The following is a 22716-nucleotide window of genomic DNA, read 5'->3' on the forward strand; positions in this document are numbered from 1 at the left end:
GGGGACATACTAAATCCTCTTTAACCTCCTGAGGAAGCAAAGTTATTGGTGAGCTTTCTTGGTTTTGGCCTCTTAAATGGTTGGACCAAGCAGGCAGATAGTAATGTACACTCTTAGGAACTTAAGGAACTCAACCCTCTCAACCTCAGCACCATTGATACAGACTGGATAATGTGCACTACCCCACTTCCTGAAGTCAATGACCTTTTGTTTTGCTGGCATTGAGGGAAAGGTTGTTATCACCGTGTTACAAAGCTCTCTATCTTCTATCTTCTTCCTGTACTCTGACTCATCATTATTTGATAAGGTGCCATCTGCAAACTTGTAAATGGAGTCAGAGTTATCTATCATAATTTGGGCAGTAATTCAACCATAGTTCATTGAGGAGTACATATACCAGGAACTGCAATAGGAATATCTAAAAATGATGTGTCAATCTGGAACAATCTTCAGTAGAGAACTGTATGCATGATAAATAGTAAAAGCAATGTATATTGGACAGTGCTAAGTAATCCCCCAAACAATGAAAATGATCACAGTTCTACGATACTGCCACAAGAAGTCATGAATGGTCCAGTGGATCAGTGGAATGAGGTGGCTTTAAAACCTGCAAGATCATTTGCAATTATATTCATTCAAAAATACCAAGTGATCCATTGTGACTTCTTCCTGGGGCCTCTACTCTCACAAATATCAATTTCCCAGGAATGTATTTCATCCATGTGGTTTTAAGGAATGGCTAAGATTATTGGTTATAAAGCAAAAGCTAAGCTTCTGATAATATTTGTCTGCAACGTGAAGATGTGTTCCAGTTAAAAGACTGAATTCTAGGTTAAGCTGCTGAGTACAACTTAATACTGGCATCTATCCAACAATATCTAAAATTACCCAGGTACAGCTAGTCATAAAAAGCAGGACCAATTCAATTAGTTGAATAAGATGCAATTTATGTATTCTTCAGCACTTTCCAACATTTTCTGTTCACACGATATATGGTAAGTAACCTTTGTGACATTCAATTACAATGGCCATCCCGAATAAGAAAACATCTAATTATCAATCCTTCATATTCAGTATTAGAATCATCAGCTTCAATGCCATCCACCTCATGAGAGTCACAAATGGTCAGAAACATAATTTGACCAGTCAGATAAATTCAGGGACTCCTTGAGCAAGACAAGGTTGGTGGCTCACCTCTGATTCATCAAGCTTTTCCATATCTATAAAAAATACTTGATCTTTGATTTGGAAATCTCCTCTTGCCTGGTTAAGTATGGCACTGATAGCACTCAAAAGTTTTGATATACAAAATAAACAGACACAGTCTAACATCCTTAATGTTCACACCCTTCAGTACCATTGCACTTTTACTAAGCCCTCTTCAACTGCATTTCCCAAACCTGAAGGCTTCACCTTAACCTGAACTGCAAGGATATAAAATATGAACTACATGGAAAGGATATGGGACTGCTCTGCTGGTAGCCATTTTGGATTTGATGAGGCAAATGGCCTACTATGTTTCCATTGTTGTTGCATGAATGAAGTCACCAGAGAAAATTCCCGGTAGATAAAAAGCAGCATTTTTATTTGACAAAATATGGTACAGCAGTCATCGTATGGAGAGTGGAAAGGTTTCGCTGGCTCAACATAGGGCTCAATATTTTATGTACCAAACATCAAAGGGCAACTCCATATTTACAATTTATGGAAAATGCTTTCTTTGACCTTCACACCTCCTGATTCACACCCACACCACAGACATCCAAATGAATTTTAATCAGCATTGTCTGGACTGGGATTCACAGCTTTTAGGAACCCATTGCTCAGAGCAGCACTCCAAATTAAATGCACAATATATTTTCAGATGTGAAGACTGGTAGCCAAAGTCAATTGCTAAATGTTTATGTCCTAAAGCCAAAAATCACTCTAACACCATAATAATCTTTTTCAAAGGTTTGCTTATCACAAAGACAGGTAAATTTAGAGTTTAAAATTCCACTGGCAGACAAACCACTATGTTGCCAGGACGTGCCTCCAGACCCAGTGCTCTGAGCTCAGCCTTAATATTTATTTGTATTGGCGATGCAAAGTGTAAAGAAGGATAACTAAAATCAGATACAAAATGTGATTTTTTGGACTCACACTAAATCGTTCCTTCAATAAAATTGTTTTTGTTTATTTTCCACAAATTAAGTAAAATCAGCCCGCTGTGCGAGACAATTCCTCTTAGTTCGTTGACAGTTGCAGATGGAAAGAGCTTCATCATATCAGCTCCATTGTTGAATTGAATACCTTCCTTCCCACTTTTAAAAACCTTTCTTAGATCTTTAAGCCTGCTCAATCATTCCTGCTCCCTGCATTGTCCTTCTAATTCTTTTGGGGTTTATTTTGCAATCTATTCCAGTATCTTAACAATAATTGACCTTGTTTCCAACAAAGACTTCCAAAAACTTTCAGTGAATTTTACAGACGATAACTACTACGGGAAATTTAAACAAATGTGATAGATCAAAAATATTTATTCAGGTTTTTACAGAACATTTTGAAACCACTGACTCATAAATTTTGATGAATGATATGAAATTCGTTTATATTTAATCTGCAAAAAACATATTTTGAATATTTTAGCCACAAAACTACCCGAACACATAGCACAGATTGAACTGAAAACGTTTACAGTATATATTTTTTCAATTGAAACAATTTCTGAATACTGAGTATTCTTTTAATGTTATGACTGAAAACTTCAGCATTTGGCCTCCAAATACCGTAGAACCAAGATGTGGGACACCACGTCGCTCGCGAAGTTGACCTTCGATAGTCTTTGTCCGATCCGGGTGATCGCTGAAGTACATTAACACGCCTGCGCGGCCGTTACAGGAGGCGCACCAAGTAACAAGCAGACGGACTGCCATTTGTGCGGGTAACTTTTGAAAGAAAAACGTAACGCCGAGCGTTGCCTACATTTTCTTGGTTAGTGATCGTCTATCTATTCGGATTCAGCCATCATCATGTTTGCCTGCTCGAAAGTGTCGTGGTGGGCCGCAGCAGCGGTAAGTGATGATCGCGCTGAAGGCCGTTTGCCTGTTCCGTCGGCCTTGCAGTATTTCACTTCGGGAACTCGGCCCCTCGCCTCGCCGCACCTCTTCGCTCTGAATGAACAATGTACTTGGGCCTGGGATTTGAATTAGACCTAGATTAGGAATTTGAAACACATTATTCAGTCAATATTGATTAATACTAGTAGACGGGTTGCCGCCATGACCGAGCTTTTGGGGAGGTGAACCATCTTGGTATTAACAAAGTGCGGCGGCAGCTGTAGGTCATTTGGCTTGGGTTTAGTACATTAAACTAGGACTTAACATTCGTCTGTCCTTGCAAATAATTCGAAAAGTCATGCGAATTTTGTGTGTTTTACGGTGTATTACTGGCTGTCCAACATAGCAGATGTAAAATACTAGAACCCAATCATTTTACTTTTAATCATAATGAATGATCGGATCTGCACCTATAAACTTGCGACACCACCTCATGTTTAGTTTCAACACTTAATTAAAATTAGATGCAGGGGCAGGCCATCTATCTCCTTTTAAGCTCTGCCATTCAGTTTGGCACCTTTAGTTTGACAAAATGAGCATTTGTTGAATAAAACTTTTATTCAAGTAATCTGGATATTAGTTCCAAGAAATGAATGCATCGCCTTGCTGGGTCATTTAAAAAATGTTGACTAAGCCATTCAGAGTTTTTTTTGTCTTTTTTTTTTAAACTAGGTTCGCAATGGAGCCGCACCTCTTTCTAGACCACTTTCTGTGTCATTAATGTACAAACCAGAGGGTCAGTCTGGAAAGGTAGGTTAACAAGCTTTATTATTTGTATGATTTTTAGGCCTGGATGTTTATGTCCTGTATTATATATTTAAAACATCATATACAAAGTTATGAGCCTCACTTTTAACCCTCTACTCCCACCCAACTTTCTGGTTTCTCAATTAACTGTATCCATTGGTTGCATTATCTGGTAGTTTACTCGTGACATCTAGCCTGTGCAAAACTGTTTGAAACTCAGAAGTGCCCTAGTTCTAAGCAGCAGCTCTGAGGCTAAAGCAGACCATAAACAAATTTGGTCCAAAACCAAGCCATTCATCTAATTTTTTTCCCTACGTTCCTGAGCCCATTGCTTCCAATAATGATGCTATCAATGCTATTACAGGCTCCTTTCCTATCACATTCCATCAGCAGCAGCTCTCTACATCCTCCATCTCTCACCTCCCAGGCTTGATCACAATTTCCACTCTCCCCTTCTTGGTCTATTCACCTGAATCTACCTACTGTTTGCCATTTCTTGCTCCACTCCACTTTATACTGGCCAACTCTGCTCTACTCTCAGTCCAGGTGAAGGGCCTTGGACCAAAACATCAACTCATCTATTTCCCTCTACAGATGCTGCCTGACCCACTGAGTTCCTCCAGCACTTGCCTGTTATTTGAACCCTCAAATGCAACTTTGTTTTCTTTAGATAAAGGTATTTATTTTGATTAAATTATTCCAGTGCTTTCCTGACTTTTCACTTTTATAAATGAGCTGATCCAACATTCAGTTATCTGCTTCCTAACTTGCATGAAGTTTCATTCACCCTCCATCCCTTGTGTTTAGCAACCACTGTGAGTTCCTAGTCTGGCAGCATTGTGATTATTAAAACTTGCAGCTTGGCTTTGCTCCTCTCTATCTCTATAATTTTATTTAGCCCGAAACATCTTTGTGGGCCTCCATCTCAGGTAGATTACCTATCCCAGAGTTTGTTTGCTTTATCATTGGCCACAGCCTTTGCTTGGGTCCTAAACCCCTTTGCTTTTTCACAACAACTCTTAAAACCTATCTCATGACCAAGGTTTTGTTCATCTGTCAATGATTATTTTATGTAATTCTGTGATGTCCCTTGAAGAGTTTAATATTCTGTTTGTATTTGAATGATATACAGGATTTGATATGGGTAAATTTGTCAGTAGAACTGACATAGTTGAAAATTTCTACCTGGGCACAGGATTTGGGAATGGCAAAGTCAGTTGGACCTGCCAAATCCTACTGAAAAGTATCTTAGGATTTTTGTCTAAAAGTCTTGTCCCACTCACAAGATATATCAAAGGTAAAGACACAGTAGTTTACATGTCACAGTTGCATGTCTTTTTGTGTACTCAGCCCTGTTTTCAGACCTGATGAAGTCTCATGGTTTTGTGTAGAACAAAGACAATAAAATCTGATTATTTCTATTTACTTGTGTAATAGATCAGGAGTTTTCTGTAATTAGTAACACATAGAACAAGATATGAGATTAGCAACTGCATGAAGTGTACTGTGGGTAGAAGAGTTTAATACCCATTGTCAAGAGTAGCCAGATAGAAACTCTACTAAGTAAGCTGGCTGACACAGGATAAACCTACCAGTTGCAGATTAATCTGTCCATGACAAATTTGATAGTGATTTTTGTCCTTGTAGAGGCAAAGTCACATTCACACCAAGAACCTGTTGCTTTGCGGAAAACTAAATGCAATGAATTTGGAATGGATACATTTTGATACTGTTCTGATTGGATGTTTAATCTTGGTTTCTTCCTGTGGTCTTCATTATTAGAGAAGACAGTCTTTAGCCAAATTAGGCAGATTACAATATCAACGAACCTTGGTAAACTTGAAATCAATTACCGTAGGTTTGGGAGCATGTACTTTTCTTTAACCTAGGTAGGTGTAGTTCCTCTGAATAATCTCTAAGGTTCAAACATCCTTTGTGGCTGCTTCAATGACCTTTCATGTATTATAAGTACAGAAATGGTTAGTCATAAATGTGGATATGGATGTGTTACTCCCATCAATACTCAAATAATATTTTATAACTCAAAGGAAACAATAAACTAAAATTTCTTTAAATGTTTATTTCTGAATAAATTCCAGGAAAACACTGCACTTTTGAGGAGTCAAGGCAAAGATTTATTTGTGCAGAAAATTCACCGAGATTTCCAGACCAGTGCTACAACCCAGGATATTGACACTGCTGCAAAGTTTATTGGTGCTGGAGCGGCCACAGTAGGAGTGGCTGGTTCTGGAGCTGGTATTGGAACAGTTTTTGGTAGCCTAATTATTGGCTATGCCAGGTAATATTAATTAACAAAATGCTCAGGTTCCAGAAGATCACTGTGAAGAAAAATTGCTTTATAATATAAACTATAAAGGTACTATCAATATGCTTTATTAAACTGATCCTAATGTGTATAGCATTAAAATAATGATGTTACAAAGCAGACAACACCAAAATACTGTAACTTATATTTTCTGAGCTCCAAAATGTTGTTGAAGCTTGGTGCCCACAAGTGGTGGTATATTGCTGGTTCAGAATCAAGTTCATTATTACTGGCATATGTTGTTTTATAGCAGCAGTACATTGCAATACATAATAATAACTATAAATTACAGTAAGTACTGTATATAAGAGAGTAAAAAGTAGTGAGGCAATTCATAAGTCTGATGGCCAAGAGAAGAAGCTGTCATCTTATGGCTCCTATGCTGCCTCCTTGATAGCAATGAGAAGAGGGCACATCCTGGCTGCTGAGGTCATTAATGATGGATGCCACCTTCTTGAGGCATTACCTTTTCAAGGTGTCCTCGATGCTGGGGATGCTAGTGCCTATGATGGAGTTGGCTGAGTTTACAACTTTCTGCAGCTTTTTCCAATCCTCTGCAGTGGTTTCTGTACACCTGATGGTGATGTAACCAGTTTGAATGCTCTCCACAGTACATCTGTGGAAACTTGAAAGTGACATCTTTGGTGACATACCTATTCTCCTCAAACTCAAAATGAAATATAGCAGCTGTCGTGACTTCCTCGTAATTGTATCAATATATTGGGCCCAGTATAGATCTTCAGAGATGTTGACACCCAGAAACTTGAAATTGCTCACCCTTTCTGCTTCTGACCCCTCGATGAGGACTGGTTTGTTTCCCTCAACTTCCCCTTCCTGAATCAATTCGCAGCAGTCTGGTGTTTTGAGAAGCAGTGGTTGGAATTGATTGGCATGAACAAAATAAAATAAGGTGGGGCAAGTGACATGGACAGTGTTAAAGAGTGGGGATTTTGAGGCTTCAGCGAGGAGAGGCTTGAGTGAGAAAAGGCGAAAAAGCTGTAGGTAGATTTTTTTTCCCTTCCCATTTACTAATTGTTTTCCTTCTTTATATTTGTACAGTTAGAACCATAAGGGTCCCAGGAAGATAGTTGAATGCTTTTCTTGTGGGATGTGAGAAGGCAGAGAGACCTCCAGTGTCCCTGATGACTTAACCTGCAAGAAGTGCATCCACCAACTGCTTCTCACACTATGTGTTAAGCATTTGGAGCTGGAAATGGATGAATTCCAGATCATTCGGGAGGCTGAGGGGGTAATAGATATATGACATATAGAGTGGTACTTACACCCAAGGTGCAGGATACTGGAGACTGGGTAACAGTCAGGAAGGGGAAAGGGGTTAAACAGCCAGTGCAGAGTACCCATGTGGCCACCCCCTCAACAATAGGTTGGATACTGTTGGGGGTTGACCTAGCGGAGGAAAGTCAAAGTGGTCAAGTGTCTAGCTCTGTGACTCAGAAAGGAAAGGGGAGAGAAGAGGGAAGTGTGGTGATAGGGCACTCAGGAAACAGAAAGGAGGTTCTGTGGATGAGAACAAGATTCCCATATGGTATGTTACCTCCAGGGTGCCAGGGTCTGGAATATCTCTGATCAAGTAGTCCTCATTTTTAAGTGGGAGGATGAGCAGCCAGAGGCCATTGCCCATGTAGGTACTGATGACATGGGTTGTAAGATTGACTTGGGTTCTGCAAACTGAGTTCAGGGAGTTGAGTGCTAAGTTAAAAGGCTGGATCTCCAGGGTTGTGATCTCAGGTTTGCTACTGAGGTTAGAAATAGGAAGAGTGACCATTGTTGGAGTGGGCAGTTGACAAGGCCCTGCATGGGAGGTTGGTCAAAAAGGTTCAGTTGTTCAGCATTCAAGATGAGGTTGTGTCGGACTACAACTAGAGGTCATGGGTTAAGGGTGAAAAGTTTAAGGGGAACATGAGGGGTGTCACGTACCCTGTGACCGGGTTAAAGAACCAGCAGAAATGAAAAACACTTTGGAGTCTGGTATTGCTATAAACTAATAATGTTTATTAGTAAACTACACAATACAGTAATATAAATGCAAATACGGTATATCAAACAGGTTAGCAATGATATATATATGTGTGTGTGTATATGGAAATAGGAGCAAAACTAGGGGTAAGTGGATATAGTCTTACGATATGATGAAGAGAGTTCAGTTCGAGGTAGTTGAGTAACGTTGGACAGAGAGGTGAGCTGTTGCCATCGATCTTCCCATTGTCTTCCGAAGTCCCGTTATGGTCACCGACTATGACCATAATGCATACGACCGTTCTTCAGTGGTAGAATTATCACCCAGGCAAGGGTGGACACACAAATAACTCCCCACCGATCGCACCTTGGCCACCGATCGATTTCCCTGAATCGATCCTCCAAAACCCCACCTTCATGTGGGTGCACAAAGCTCGTTCAGTGTCCGACACTGTGTGTGCCTCGTGGTGTGTCCTGGTGTGTGTCTGTGTAACAGTGGATCTGCTTTTTATCTCCACATGTTGGACAGACACCAGCTGTCCATCAACCTGCTCTTCCCATCGCTTTCTGCAGACTCTCTATAAGCAAGCAAGTAACCTTGTGAAAGGTAAACAATTAGCAGAGGAACCGTAACATCTCCCCCTCCCCCTCCCCCCCCCCCCCCCCGGATGCCTCCCTCTCTCTTTGTTAATAGCAGCACAGTTCATAGGATCTCTTCTGGACCCCTTTCCAAACTAGGGTGACACCTAACAGGGGAAACTTCTTCACTCAGGATCGCGTTAAGTGTGGAACGAGCTGCCAGCGAAGTGATGCATGCAAGCTCAATTTTAATATTTAAGTTAAGTTTGGATAGGTATATGGATGGTAGGGCTATGGAGGGCTACAGTTTGTATGCAGGTCAATTGGATTAGGCAGGTTAAGTGGTTTGGCATGGACAAGATGGGCCAAAGAGTTTGATACTGTGCTGCATTTTTTATGACTGACTCTGTTCACAATTAATTCCTTGATCTTACTGACATTGAGTGGAAAGTTGCTGCTGCAATGCCATTCAAGCAGCTGATCTATTTTGCCTCTTCGTCACCATCTGAAATTCAGCCAGCAATGCTTGTCAGCAAATTTATAGATGGTATTTGAGCTGTGCTTAGCTACAAATTGTGGGTGTAGAAAGAGTAGAGCATTGGACTAGGCATGCATTCTTGAGGAACGCCAGTGTTGATTGTCAGTGAGGAAGAGGTGTTATACAGACTATGGTTGCCTGGTATGTCGGTCAAGGATCCATTTGCAGAGGGAGGGACAGATGGTCAATTTTAGAGTTTGTTCATTAGAACTGAGTGTGTGATTGTGTTAAATGTTGAGCAGTAGTCAATAATCAGTGGCCTGACATGGGTATTATTATTGTCCAAGTGATGCAAGGCCAAGTGGAGAGCCTGTGAGATCCCATTCACTGTAGACCTAATGTGGGAATAGGAGAATTGCAGTGGATCAAGGATTTTGCTTCAGCAGGAGTTGATTCTGGCCATGACCAACTCTCAAAACACTTCATCGCAGTAGAAGCTAGTGCACTGGGTGATAGTCATTGAGGCAGCTCACCCTGCACTTCTTGGGTCTTTGTCACCCTTTTGAAGTAGGTGGGAACCTATGATTGCAGCAGTGAAAGATTGAAAATGGCCTTGAACACTTTCACCAGTTGGTTGGCACAGGTTTTCAGAGCCCTACCAGGCATACCATCAGGGTCTGACACCTTGTGAGGGTTCATCCTCTTGAAAGCTGTTCTGACATTTCCTTCTGGGACCGATATCACCAGGGTCACCAGATGCTGCAGGGATTTGCACAGATGTGGTTTTATTCTCCCATTCAAAGCATGCATAAAATGCGTTGAGCTCATCTGGGAGTGAAGCATCATGGCTATTCATGGTTAGGTTTTGCTTTGCAGGAAGTAAATGGCCTAGAAACCCTGCCAGAGCTGACATGCATCCGATTCTGTCTCTAAATTCAATCAGAATTGTTTATTCACCCTTAAAATAGCCTTCCGTAGGTGGTATCTGGACCTCGTAAAGTTCTGGATCACCAGTCTTGAATGCCATAGACCAGGAATCTCCTGGTTCATCCACGGCTTTTGGTTTGGATATATCTGGTGTATTCTTGAAGACAGAGACTCATCTACATAGGTTTTGATGAAGTCAGTGAAAACTGTGGCATATTCTTTCAGACACCAGTGAATCCCTGAATATTGTGCAGACCACTGACTGAAGCAGTCCCGTAAGCACTTCTCTCTCTCCCTTGAACGTACCTTCTTGGTCCTCACCACTGGTGCTGCCATCTTTAGGCTCTCTCTATACCAGGGGTAGGCAACCTAAGGCCTGCGAGCAACTATTCGGATACTATGCTTATGTGGCCCACGAGCAATTTTTAAAAAATATAATTTTTTCCCCCTTATTCTGAGTGTTTCATGCGACCACACTGATGGACATGCATGGCGTCTGGTTACACTGGCCCCAGGTTCCGTTCCAAACCAAACACTGGTATATACGAATGACGGGAAGGCAGACTACCTTATTATCTATTAGATATTCTCTGTGGACGCGCAGGTTTTCAGATGGGATCATTCAAATTTGTAAACAGAAACAGTGTCACTGTGTTTAAACAAGAAATCCAGATATGTCCAGATATTTACATGTGCTACAATACTTGTTGAATAACTCGCGTTTTGAAATAAAATCGAAGAAAAAATTCCAATGGCAATGAATGCAAAACGCAGGAAGGTAGACACTGAGTGCCAAATTTTCCAAGACACTTGGACACTAGATTACTTCATTGAGCAAGCTGGGAAACCCACTTTTCAAAAATGTAAAGCACAAGATCCAGGCATTTTTGTGAATTATGGTTCAAGAATTGAGAAAAGAGTTTTCATCTCGTCTTGCTGATTTTCACTTGCATGCAAATAAGTTCAAGCTGTTTGCTACTCCATTTGATGTGGAAGTGGACACTGCATCAGAAATTTTTCAAATGGAATTGGTTGAGCTGCAGTGTGATGACATATTGAGACCGAAATTTCATTCTGAAGATGTGTCAGTGCTTGAAGTCTATAGAAAATATATTCATCCGAGTGGGAAGTACACTAACTTAGTGGACCATGCAAAAAAGATGGCATCATTGTTTGGCAGCACTTATCTGTGTGAGCAATTATTTTCAAAAATGAAGCACAGCAAGAACCATTTGAGAACAAGATTGACTGATGCCCATCTGGATAATGTCTTGCTCTTGGCATCAACAAGTCTGACACCCAATATTGAGAAGCTTTCAAGCAACAAACAGCATCAAGTTTCATATTGATTTATCGACTGTTTGCATTAAAATTCTCTTTTTTATTATACTTAATTTACCACCATTCAATGCATCATGTTCATATGCTTTATGTTTAAAGATTCTTCGTGTCCTTTTAATAGATTCAAGATGCCTTGATTGAAATAAATTGCAACTAAACTGAGTTCTTTGATTACTAATTGGCATCCTTGGTCAAGCACAATGATTTTCTAGCATGTGTTATTCATTAATTTGAGGCAAAACATAACTAAATGTATTTAAATGGATAATTCCCATAATTCAAGTTTTTTATGGCATTTATCTGGCTCACCGTCTCCTCATTAATACACGATCCAGCCCACAGAGGCAAAAAGGTTGACCCTGCTCTATACACTGGGAATAGAAGTACAACCAGATGATTAGACTTTCCAAAATGTGGGCATGGGATGGCACGGTAAGCATTCTTGTTGGTAGTACAACAACGGTCAGGTGTTATCTCTTCTGGTTCCACAGGTGAGATGTTGTTTGTAGTTGTTCAGAGACTTTTTCAAGCTGGCCTGGTTGAAATGATAGAGAAGGCATTAGAATGCGCAGTTTCGTGCCTACTGATTATGTTGCTTAGCTCTTTCAGCGCCTGCTTGATGTTGGCCTGAGATGAAATGTATATCGCTACCAGGATGATGGCAGAAAACATCCTCAGCAGATAAAATGGATGACATTTGACCTCTAGAAATGTCAGGTCACATGAGCAGAACCAAGACAGATTTATGCACCATGATGAGTTAATCATAAAATATACTCTTCCTCCTCTGCCTTTTAAAAGACTGAGCTGTCCTGTCTTTGCAGAGAATGATGAAACCATCAGGCTGAAGCACTGCGTCCAATATGGCGTGGATAGCCATGTTTCTGTGAAGCAAAGTACACAGCAATACCTGAAGTCTGGTGCAGCAATCTTGCTCTGAGGTCTTCAATTTTATTTTCCAGAGACTGTATATTCACCAGCAAGATAGTTGGGAGTGGAAGTCTAAAGCTTCTGCATTTCAATTGTACTTGTAGACTGGCAGGGCATCCCCACTTCTGTTTTCTTAAAGAAGTGCACTTGTGTCATTGGATGTTTTAAACATCTTAAAACGATGCTGCTTACTGAAGTATCCATGGCTGTGACTGGATTTCAGCTGTAGAAGTCCTAAATAGGAATTATCTGATGATTCCATCAAAGCTGCACACAACAAGTCTCCACTTACTGGCACCACTCTACTGGAGATATTTATTTGAACCACTGAACAACACAGGAGATCGTAACAAATTGCAGTGTTTTTCTTGATGATACAGGATTTGTTTTAGTGCTATATGTGAATGTAACTTTATAACTGACCCACTTAAAGTAATTTAATATTGAAGTAATGAGAACTAGTAAAGCTCTGAGCTGGGTGTTACTAAGGCATTGTAACCCCTACTAAGATAGTTCAAGGTTATGATTACAAACTTATTTAAATATAACTAACTAGTATGTCTAGCAGTGAAACATAATTACATTACTATTGGGATATTTGCTTTGATTACGGGCCCAAGCAATTGGTAAAGCATTGAAATTTTAATCATTAAATTTAAATTTAAATGTGTATGTGTTACCAATAATGTAAAGCTGATAAGTAGTCGTGTAGGTAAAAAGTGTAAGGTAACATTAATAAAAATATATACTGCCTTGTAAAAGTATTCAACCTTTTGTTCACATAAGAGTATTTTAACCAGGGATTTTAATCAATTTAACTGAATTTTTATTTGTTAATCACATGCTCCTTTTTACAGTCAAGCCCCAAAAAAAACACAGGAAAAGTTATAAAGCATGAAAGACTAAAAATTTAAAAATTGAATTGTCAGCACTTCAAAAGTATTCATCCCCTTTGGCATGAACATTGAATTCTCCAACTTCTGGTAATTCCCTCCCTCTCCCTTCCCCCATCCCAGTTTCACTCTACCTCCTCCTCCAGCTGCCTATCACCTCTCTCATGATTCTGCCTTCTTCTACTACACAGTGCTTTCACTGTACATTCCTTCACCTTTCCTGCCTTCCCCCTCCCCCACCCCTTGATCTTTCCTCTGATTGGTTTTTCACCTGGCACCTACCAGCATTCTTTCTACCCTCCCCCCACCTTTATAGGGCCCCTGCCACCTCCCTCTTCAGTCCTGATGAAGGGTCTCGGCCCAAAACGTTGACTGCTCGTTTCCACGGATGCTGCCTGACCTGCGGAGTTCCTCCAGCGTGTTGTACGTGTTCATCCCCTTTGCTTGGTACTTAGTTGAACCACCTCTCAAAGCTATTACAGCCATTAGCTTTACACAACGTGATGGAACAAGATTTGCCCATTTCTTTTTGCAAAATTGCTCAAGCTTTGCCAGGTTAGTTTGGGAGTGGCGGTGAACAGCAATCTTGATCTTGCCAGAGATGTTCAATTGGGTTAAGGTCAGGACTCTGACTGGGCCACTCAAGGACATCAATTTTCTTCATTTGAAGCAACTCCATGGATAATAGTACCTTTATTCATTTTCTGGTCGTGTGATAATTTTGTTTTTCAGAGCAGTGCCTCAAAACATTGTTTTTTTTTAAAAGCAAGTTTTAAGTTCTAGAATTTGCATTGTCAACTTAATTTCACTTTGCGAATAACACTTCAATGTTTAGATTGGAAATCTGTGCTTCAAATATTTGACATTGAATTTTAACCTATAAACTAAACATACACTCGAGTGCGATATTAGTTTTATTCAAATATAAAAAATGCAAATCTTGCACCAAGCTGTTAAATCAAGGACCTAGTCGTCTGTTCTTTGGTCCAATTAGGTTGTCACTGCTTGAGCGGCAGAACATTCTTTTTAGAAACTTAAATAAAATGTCTCCCTAAGCAAGCATCTCTGAAAACTGGCAAATCAATTAACGCCTTATGGAATTTTGAGTGAGAAATAACTATTGCAATTGACCATTTAACACTGGCTGCATTACATTACAAGTATAATACTTTTAAGAGCACATCTTTTCATTTTAGAAGTTTTTTCTTCACTCTTGATGGTGCTGAAACCTTATTTGGCGATATTTGATTCACTGGCACACTGCAACAAATACTTTCTATATCAACTTCTACACAAGGATATTTGGGTTGTGAATCATGACTGATGGCCTTTTTTTCCCCTTTCCCTAACACAAATGTCATTTATAGTACTTTTGTATCCCTCCAGCTGAAATGACTTGTGTAGGGCAGAGTGGGAGAAATAGGAGTGCTCTTAAGTTCTGGCATAGACTTGATTGATTGGTTGAATGGTCACTTTTGTTGTCACGAGAAAAATTATGGAAACTATCAAATTCATCATTTCTCTTATTGGTCAATTCATTCTTCATGCACTCTCTCAAAGCATCAACATAGAACAGAGCTTAGAGCTTCCACTCACAATCTGTTGACTTTTTAAAATTTCAAGTAGGCATCATATAATCTTTTAGTCTTAGTGATCTTGTATTGTGAAGATAATCACCAAATCCAAGATACAGCACTAATATGTCAGAACAAGGAAAAAAAGAAGGTAAAATATGTAGAAATTAAAGATATGAAAATGATTTGTATGTAACTGAAGACCAGTAACATGAAAATAAGGTGATCATTTTCACAGTTTGATTTTTACATTGATTCATCTGATGATCTTCTGCCACAGTGACCTCAAAATTCCATGTTATATTAATCAATATGAATGTTATTTTAAGAATGCAAAAGCATAATAAATATTTGTAGCATAATTTATTGACTATTAATGGAAAATATATCTCACTCCTTTAATAAATCAGCTGGCAAATGACAAATGCATTTATTGAAGATTTTTTTTTAAAAAGGCTTTATATCATAGGAATGATGAAATATTTGAAGGGCAATTGGAGACAACGAGCTGTGAAAGCTATCCTCGTTCATCCAAATATATACTATAGAAGAAGTTGAAATTATTGAGAATACTTCTTTTTCCAATTAACTTAAAAAAAAATTGAATGGGGCTGAATGAAGCCAAACAGTTGCCACCTCCTAATCAACTGCACTGGCATAGATTAATGAACTAAAAGTGAAAATCTGAACACCTTTCATCATTTCTTTCATCCAAATGTACATTTTTCACTTTTCATTTTCTATTATTCTCATTCTGACATTTAATAGCCATTTTTTTTCAATCACTTTAAATCCAGTCCTATAAGCCTCCATTCTTGCAAAACCAGTTTAATTTCCAAAATTATTTCGCATTGTTCATGTGCTCCACTCCACTCCATTTTTCTGCCTTCATATTCAACTATCAACTCTTTTTCTCCACAGCCCAAAGCAAATTGTTCATTTAGAGGAAAAGTCACAGTGCAAGCTGGGAAAGTAATATCCTTCAACCCAGCTCATCCGTGCTAATCATGGTGTTCATTAAGCCTGTCTCATTTGCCTACATTTGACCTATAGCCCTATCATCTGCTATCCATGTACTTACATAAATGACTTTCAAATATTACTTTTTCTGCCTCAACCACTTTCTCTGGCAAATCATGCCATGCACTGCCATGGTCCCTTTTAAATCCTTCACCTCTCACCTTAAACCTATGACTTCTATTTTTAGTTCCACTTCCCTGGGAAAAAGACAATATGCCTTTACCTGGTCTACACTTAATTATTTTATATACCTCTATAAGGTCACCTTTCAATCTCCTACGTACCAAGGAATGAAGTCTGAACCTGTCCAATCTCTCCCTATAACTCAGTGCCTCAAGTCCTAGCAGCATCCTCTTTAATCTTCTCTGCACTCTTTCCAACTTAATAATGTCTTTCCTGTAACAGGGTGACCAAAACTGTACACAATACTCGACCGACATTCTGTACACTGCAACGTAACATCCCATCCCCGAATGCCATGATAGTCAGGGTGCCAAATGTGTTCTTCACAGCCCCGTCTAACTGTAATGTTGTGCTAGCAAACCATGAATGTGTATTACTTGGTCCCTTCTGATTATGAAATTTTATTCAAAATAAAATACTTGTGTTACATTTAACTTCCCTTTAAGGAAAATCTAGACATTTTATTTCAAGGTGTTTTATACAAACACAGTTTATTAATGGGAATTTCAAGGTATGCACTCTTTTGATCACTCCCATTATTGAAATAGCAGCATGGGTAAAACCATCATCTATTTTAATGTAGACTCAAGTGAGGTAGTCTTGTTTTTTGGGGACTGATTAATAAAAACTAGTTATTTTGTTAAGTCTTTGATTCTCAAGCTTTTCCATATAATTTCTTGGGTCTTGGGGCTACATATTTTGTTAATATTATGGTTTTGTACAATTGAATGTATGAAAACAGGCTAAAATCATAATAGGATATCTGAATTTGAGACTCACCTTTTGTCCAACTTCCTGAAATAATATCCTGACATCTTTTTAATATGGTTTTAATGTGATCATTGGCAGCCCAAAATAAATAAACTGTAATTTTGCTATTTTCAATTAGTGTTAAATTGAGATTATTAGACATTAGAATGTTAATTTTTTTTTACTTTTTTCTCTAGAAATCCTTCTCTGAAACAGCAGTTGTTCTCGTATGCTATCCTTGGATTTGCCCTATCTGAAGCTATGGGACTCTTCTGTTTAATGGTCGCTTTTCTCATTTTATTTGCTATGTAAAATTTTATTGAATGGGAAGAATGGTCTAAATATGTGCAAATGTAATTATTTCATTGGCTATCATTGATGTTGGAGTTCATAAAGTATATGCTTCAAATCTGTAATCATGTTTCAATAAATCCATATACTAGTAAAACTTTTTCCTGCCTGAGAGTGCAAGTGCATAACATATTAGATGATTACTATGAATATGTAAAATAACTTTATTTAATGAAGCAACAAACAAGGGGAAATCTGCAGATGCTGGAAATCCAAGAAAAACACACAAAATACTGGAGGAACTCAGCAGGCCAGGCAGCATCTATTGAAAAAGTACGGTCAATATTTTGGGCTGAGACCCTGCAGTCCTGTCGAAGGATCTCAGCCCAAAATGTCGATTGTATTTTTTTTCCATAGATGCTGCCTGACCTGCTGAGTTCCTCCAGCATTCTGTGTGTGTGTGTGTTCAGCATTCTTTAATGAAGCAAATTGAAGGTACAATGATTGTTAGTGTAGATTTAAAATGAGACTCTGAATTTCTTTGTTTTGAAGAAGTGAGATTCCAGGTGGACTGTAGTGAACTAAGGTGTTCATTCACAGTTATTTTGTATCTGTACTTGGCACAATGACAATAAAGTTGAATCTAATCTAATCTAAAAACATTTGGAAGGTGAGGCACTTACAAAAGCTCACTGCATGAATGAAGATAGGGTAGTTAAGAAAGCTTATGGGGTGTTAGTGTTAATAAGTCAAGGAATGTGGAAGCATTGGAAAGGGTACAGAGAAGATTTACCAGGATGCTGCATGGTTTAGAGAGTATGCATTATGATCAGAGATTAAGGGAGCTAGGGCTTTACTCTTTGGAGAGAAGGAGGATGAGAGGAGACATGATAGATGTGTATAAGATATGAAGAGGAATAGACAGAGTGGACAGCCAGCGCCTCTTCCGCGGGGCACCACTGCTCAGTACAAGAGGACATGGCTTTAAGGTAAGGGGTGGGAAGTTCAAAGGGGATATTAGAGGAAGGTTCTTTACTCAGAATGGTTGGTGCGTGGAATGCACTGCCTGAGTCAGTGGTGGAGGCAGATACACTAGTGAAATTTAAGAGAATACTAGACGGGTATATGGAGGAATTTAAGGTGGGGGGTTATATGAGAGGAAGGGTTTAAGGGTCAGCACAACATTGTGGGCTGAATAGCCTGTACTATTCTATGTTCTATGTAAGATTGTTAGACCTTAGAGAATAGTATTAGGACCACCATTCTTAAATTTCCACGGCTTTGCATTTAAAAATACCGTACAGTGCAAATTACTTACCAGCTTTCAACTTCCTCTTTTGTTTTATCTGTACAGATTGTTATTTTAAGATCTTATGCAAGGGGAGGAGGAAAGGTTTCAACCATTAGAAACTAAATTTAATGCAAAAATCAAGAAGATGGATTTTCCATAGATGTTCAAAAATAGCTGTGAGAAAGGTGGAGTGTCTTATAGGGTTTGTGCTCAAGTACCCAAAAAGCATCAAGAAATAAAAACTATACCAAAAAGAAGAAGTAATCAGAAGTCACCAGAAATGGATAACATGTCAGATAGAACAAGAGAGCACAGGAATAAACCCTTCAGCTCACAATGCCAATCTAAACTCACTCCATATCCCTGTATTGCCTGTTCACATATTTGTCTAAATGCTGCTTAAACAATGCTATCTTATCTGTTTCTACCACTTATCCTGGTAGTGTGTTCTGGACACCTACAATCCTGCTTTGTTTTTAGAAAAAAGCCCCACATCTCCATCACAATTTGCTCTTTCCATCTTAAACTTATGCCTTCTTGTATTTTACATTTTTGTCCTGTTAAAGAGATTCACCATCCATCCTATCCATGCACCTCAATTTTACATACTGTAGTTCTATCAGTTTGCCCCTCAGCCTCCTACCTCCAAAGAAAACAATCCAAGTATGTCCATTTAATATCTGATACTTTCTAATCTAGGCAACATCCTGGTGACCCTCTTCTCCCTCCAAAGTATCCACATCCTTACTGCAATGTAGCGGCCAGAATTGAACACTGTATTCCAAATAGTTTGGATCGAACTGCAAAGGAAAGCAGGTTGATGTCACTTCAAATGTGGAGCTGAGTTAAAAGGGAAAAGGTTCAGAAAGTTCCTTTGGCCAAGGGTCAATTTACATTTTGCCTGTCAAAACATAAATTTGGGCAGAGTAATGCCTACTCCAACAAATCAATCAGCACAGAGTAGAAGAAAATAATTGATTCTGAAAGGTGTCTCTTGGTTTAGTGTAACTGGACTAAACCAGTAAACTGAAGTATCACCGCAAAATTGAGTCTCACCTATCAGATAAGATAATGAAGACAGAGACTGCAGGTGCGTGAATACCGAGTGGGGGAAAAAACACTTGTGGAACTCGGTATGTCAAGCACCTGGATTGTGCTGCAGGGTCTCGAATCGAAACCCTTGATAGACGCTGCTTGACCAGTTGAGTTCTTCCAAGGAAGAATGTCTTTTGAAATCAGAACACTCCAAAATTCATAACTGCCATCATTTTAAACGCACCCTTCATTTCTCTTTTCCCACTGAAGTGACCCTGCAGACCACTCAACTTCCCGACCCATATGCAAGGTGATCGAAAATTTTATTCCCGTGAGTGCCGATCTCAACTTCCTTCCTTTCGTCTGTTACTACTTTTCCCAAATCACACACACACAAAACAAATGTTAACCTATCCCTCAGCAAGCTGCCTACTCCCGACTGCTGTATCCGCTCCGCTGATGCACTTTCTCGCCAGGTTCCCCACAGAGAGTGCTACTTAAGGCCGGCGCGAATTAGTACATTATATTAATACATCAATTCGTGTTGAATTTCCGTCTCCACCTCTGCTTTCCGCGCACGGACTGTAATGCACCTTAGCTTGAAATAGTGGGGCCGACACTTAAAACACAGCAAGAGCGGAGTTTGCGCAGAGGCTCCGGCCGCTGCCGCCGTCACGTGGCCTCCGTGACGCAGGGCCCCGAGCCTCGCGATTTCTGGCCCGATCTCGCACGACTGGTAGTGAGTGGGAATTAGCCCCTGTGGTAAGTTTGTAAACAACGTTAAACGGAGATTGTGATGGCTTGTACTGCTGGCGGAAATGATCGGAATGCCGTTTATTTTGGGGATTAATTCAGGTGGCGGTCGTGTCGGTGGCGCTCGGGTGTTTTGCGGGTGGGTGTGTTCGCAGACCTTATTCGTTAATATGGCGACGCTCCCCGGCCGTCGTGTCCTGGGGTGGGATCGTGATGCTCTCAACTGCATCGGGTTCGTGATCGAGCTCATTCCATTCTGCGAATCAAGTGTTGCACACAATTTCTAAGTACCCAGTTTTAATCAGCAGGGAGTGACCTTGGTCTGATTTTTGATCGTGGCGGACACGTTTGTATGAGTTGAATGGTCTACGATATTGACAATCTGGCCTATACCCCATTTCACAACAGGCAGCTAGTACCCCTCTTCAGTATCACTCTACAGCAGCCTACCCAGTGATGTTATAGCCTTTTAGGTTACATCTAAGTTTATTATCGTGCTTAACTGCTCCGCTCAAAACGAAATGATTGCTGATAATCATATAGTTAGATTGGGTACATGAGGAAAACAGTAGGGCCCCTGGTATGTATTTCTTGCTTCATGAAGTGTATTTTTAACGTGGAGATATTTCATTCTGTAAACTAAATGTTTTATTGCTGAGATTTTTTATAGGCTAGACTTAAAGAAGACTAGGGAAAAGGTACGTTGTGATGCCTAGTGTAGTATCTAAAATTATGTAAATAGTAGAAGGAAGCAAATGCAGGGGATTCCATTTGTTAAAAAAGGCCAACTGCAGAAGAATGATTATGAAGAGGAAGCAGTGAAATAGAAGAGAAGTAAGGAACATATTTGGAATTAAGCAAGGAAAAGCACTTTGGCACAACAATGAGCAAGTAACATAATACAAAGTAAAGAGTGTGTAGGAGAGGTCATAAAAATTCTCTGAATATAGGAACAATATTGGAGTCTGATTTTATATATATATATATGTGAACTTGCTTTCTGCTTTGAAGAGAAAAGCACTTATGAAAAGAAGTAAATTTGTTGGTGCAACAATATAGAAACTGCAGTTTAAGTTCTAAATAGGTAGTGGAATTTAATAATATTTATGAAAAGACAAGGACAATAGCTTAAGACATTAGGTGCAATGATCCTTTAACTCTAAATTATAACTACTGGAGATCATGAGAGTTTTGAAGAATTAAAAATATTTTTGCTGCCTTTGAGGAGATCATAATATAACAAGAGGACTGGATGCAAGCACCAAATGCAGTATCTAAAGGAAAATATAATGTATATTTTAAAATCCAACTATTGGGTTGGACTAACAAATGGAAGTTTTGAAGGTTGAAATGGGAGAAAGAAAAACCCAGGAAATCTCTTGCTTTAAAGGAGAATTACTTGATAAATCACATATGGTGATGGAAAGGAAACAAAGGGAGACAGAAAAGAGACCATATAGTGGTGGTACATTTTGAAAAGCAAAATGTTAAATTTTGTTAAAAACCCATAGTGATTTACTGATGGATAATTAACCAGAATGCTTGCTTTCTTATGACTTTACTCCTATACGATAGAGTACGTTCATTGAGATCATTGCTGACCCATAACCCAATTCCACTGGCCTGCATTGAACCTATAACCTTTCCTACTTTTCGTTAGCAAACATGAAATAGACTTAGATTTTAAATTAACAATTGACTCAAGTAATATTTGCAGAAGAAAGTTTAAACATTTGTATCACACTTAATATTTTGAAATGTTTCCTAATTTCAGATATGAAAGGCTTGCATATTTAGATTATGTTCACTAATCTCAACAAAAATTGTTCCTCAATACTCTATCAGTTCCCATGACTAACCTGAAAACACAAAGTGCTAATTAACCTTCTACATTCTTCCAAATTCTAATTACTGTTTTAAATTACTGTTTCTTAAATTATTTTCAAACTATAAGCTTAATAGTTGGCAAAAGATATATTAAATACAAGATGTGTGTTTTCTGCAGCTATTAAAATCTATATGCTGATTGTTTTGTGCAGTTAAGTGCAGTTAAAATGACCAATTAAATGCATTTGTTGTGCCAATTATTCTTGACACTTTTGGTATTTGCAACAGCTTGCATCACTTTACTATATTGAATTAGGAATAATCCAAAATAGGAAAAATTCTTAAATTGGGAATGGATAGGTTAAGGAGAAGGTTGTGTATATCAGGAGACCAGAAACACTGCAGATGCTGAAAATCTGCAGTGACACACAAAATGCTAGAGGAACTGGGTGCCTCAGACAGCATCTATGGAGGGAAATAGACAGTGGATGTTTTGGGTTGAGGACTCTTCTTTGAACTGGAAAGGAAGTGGAGCCAGTATAAGTGGTTTGGGGGTGAAGATGGGCCAAGTGCTAGTTGGTAATAGGTGAATCCAGGCAGGAAGGGGAAGATAAGCAGTTGTGGGAGGTAGGAATGAGGTAAGAAGCTTGGAAATGATATGTGAAAGTGACAGAGGGCTGTAGAGGATGAAATCCC

The 22716-nt window shown here is 39.2% G+C and overlaps 2 protein-coding genes across 7 annotated transcripts in view; both read left to right on the top strand.

Moving 5' to 3' along the window:
• Nucleotides 1–2852: 2852 nt before the first annotated feature.
• Nucleotides 2853–17275, top strand: LOC140728445 (ATP synthase F(0) complex subunit C3, mitochondrial-like). The gene is made up of 4 exons (XM_073047174.1): nucleotides 2853–3053; nucleotides 3771–3848; nucleotides 5945–6144; nucleotides 17021–17275. Exons 1-4 carry the CDS (start codon nucleotides 3012–3014, stop codon nucleotides 17133–17135), a joined length of 435 nt encoding a protein of 144 aa, XP_072903275.1. The 5' UTR covers nucleotides 2853–3011; the 3' UTR covers nucleotides 17136–17275.
• Nucleotides 17276–20097: 2822 nt separating this feature from the next.
• The window catches only part of atf2 (activating transcription factor 2), a 117499-nt gene continuing 114880 nt past the window's right edge, over nucleotides 20098–22716 (top strand). For 3 of the 6 annotated variants that reach the window (XM_073047175.1, XM_073047180.1, XM_073047179.1), the window contains exon 1: nucleotides 20098–20202. The gene's annotated coding sequence lies outside the window, so the exon portion shown is untranslated. The remainder of the gene's footprint in view (nucleotides 20203–22716) is intronic. The other 3 variants (XM_073047176.1, XM_073047177.1, XM_073047178.1) reach the window with 2 other exon arrangements.

Source organism: Hemitrygon akajei, chromosome 5 (assembly GCF_048418815.1).
Source record: "Hemitrygon akajei chromosome 5, sHemAka1.3, whole genome shotgun sequence".
NCBI lineage: Eukaryota > Metazoa > Chordata > Chondrichthyes > Myliobatiformes > Dasyatidae > Hemitrygon > Hemitrygon akajei.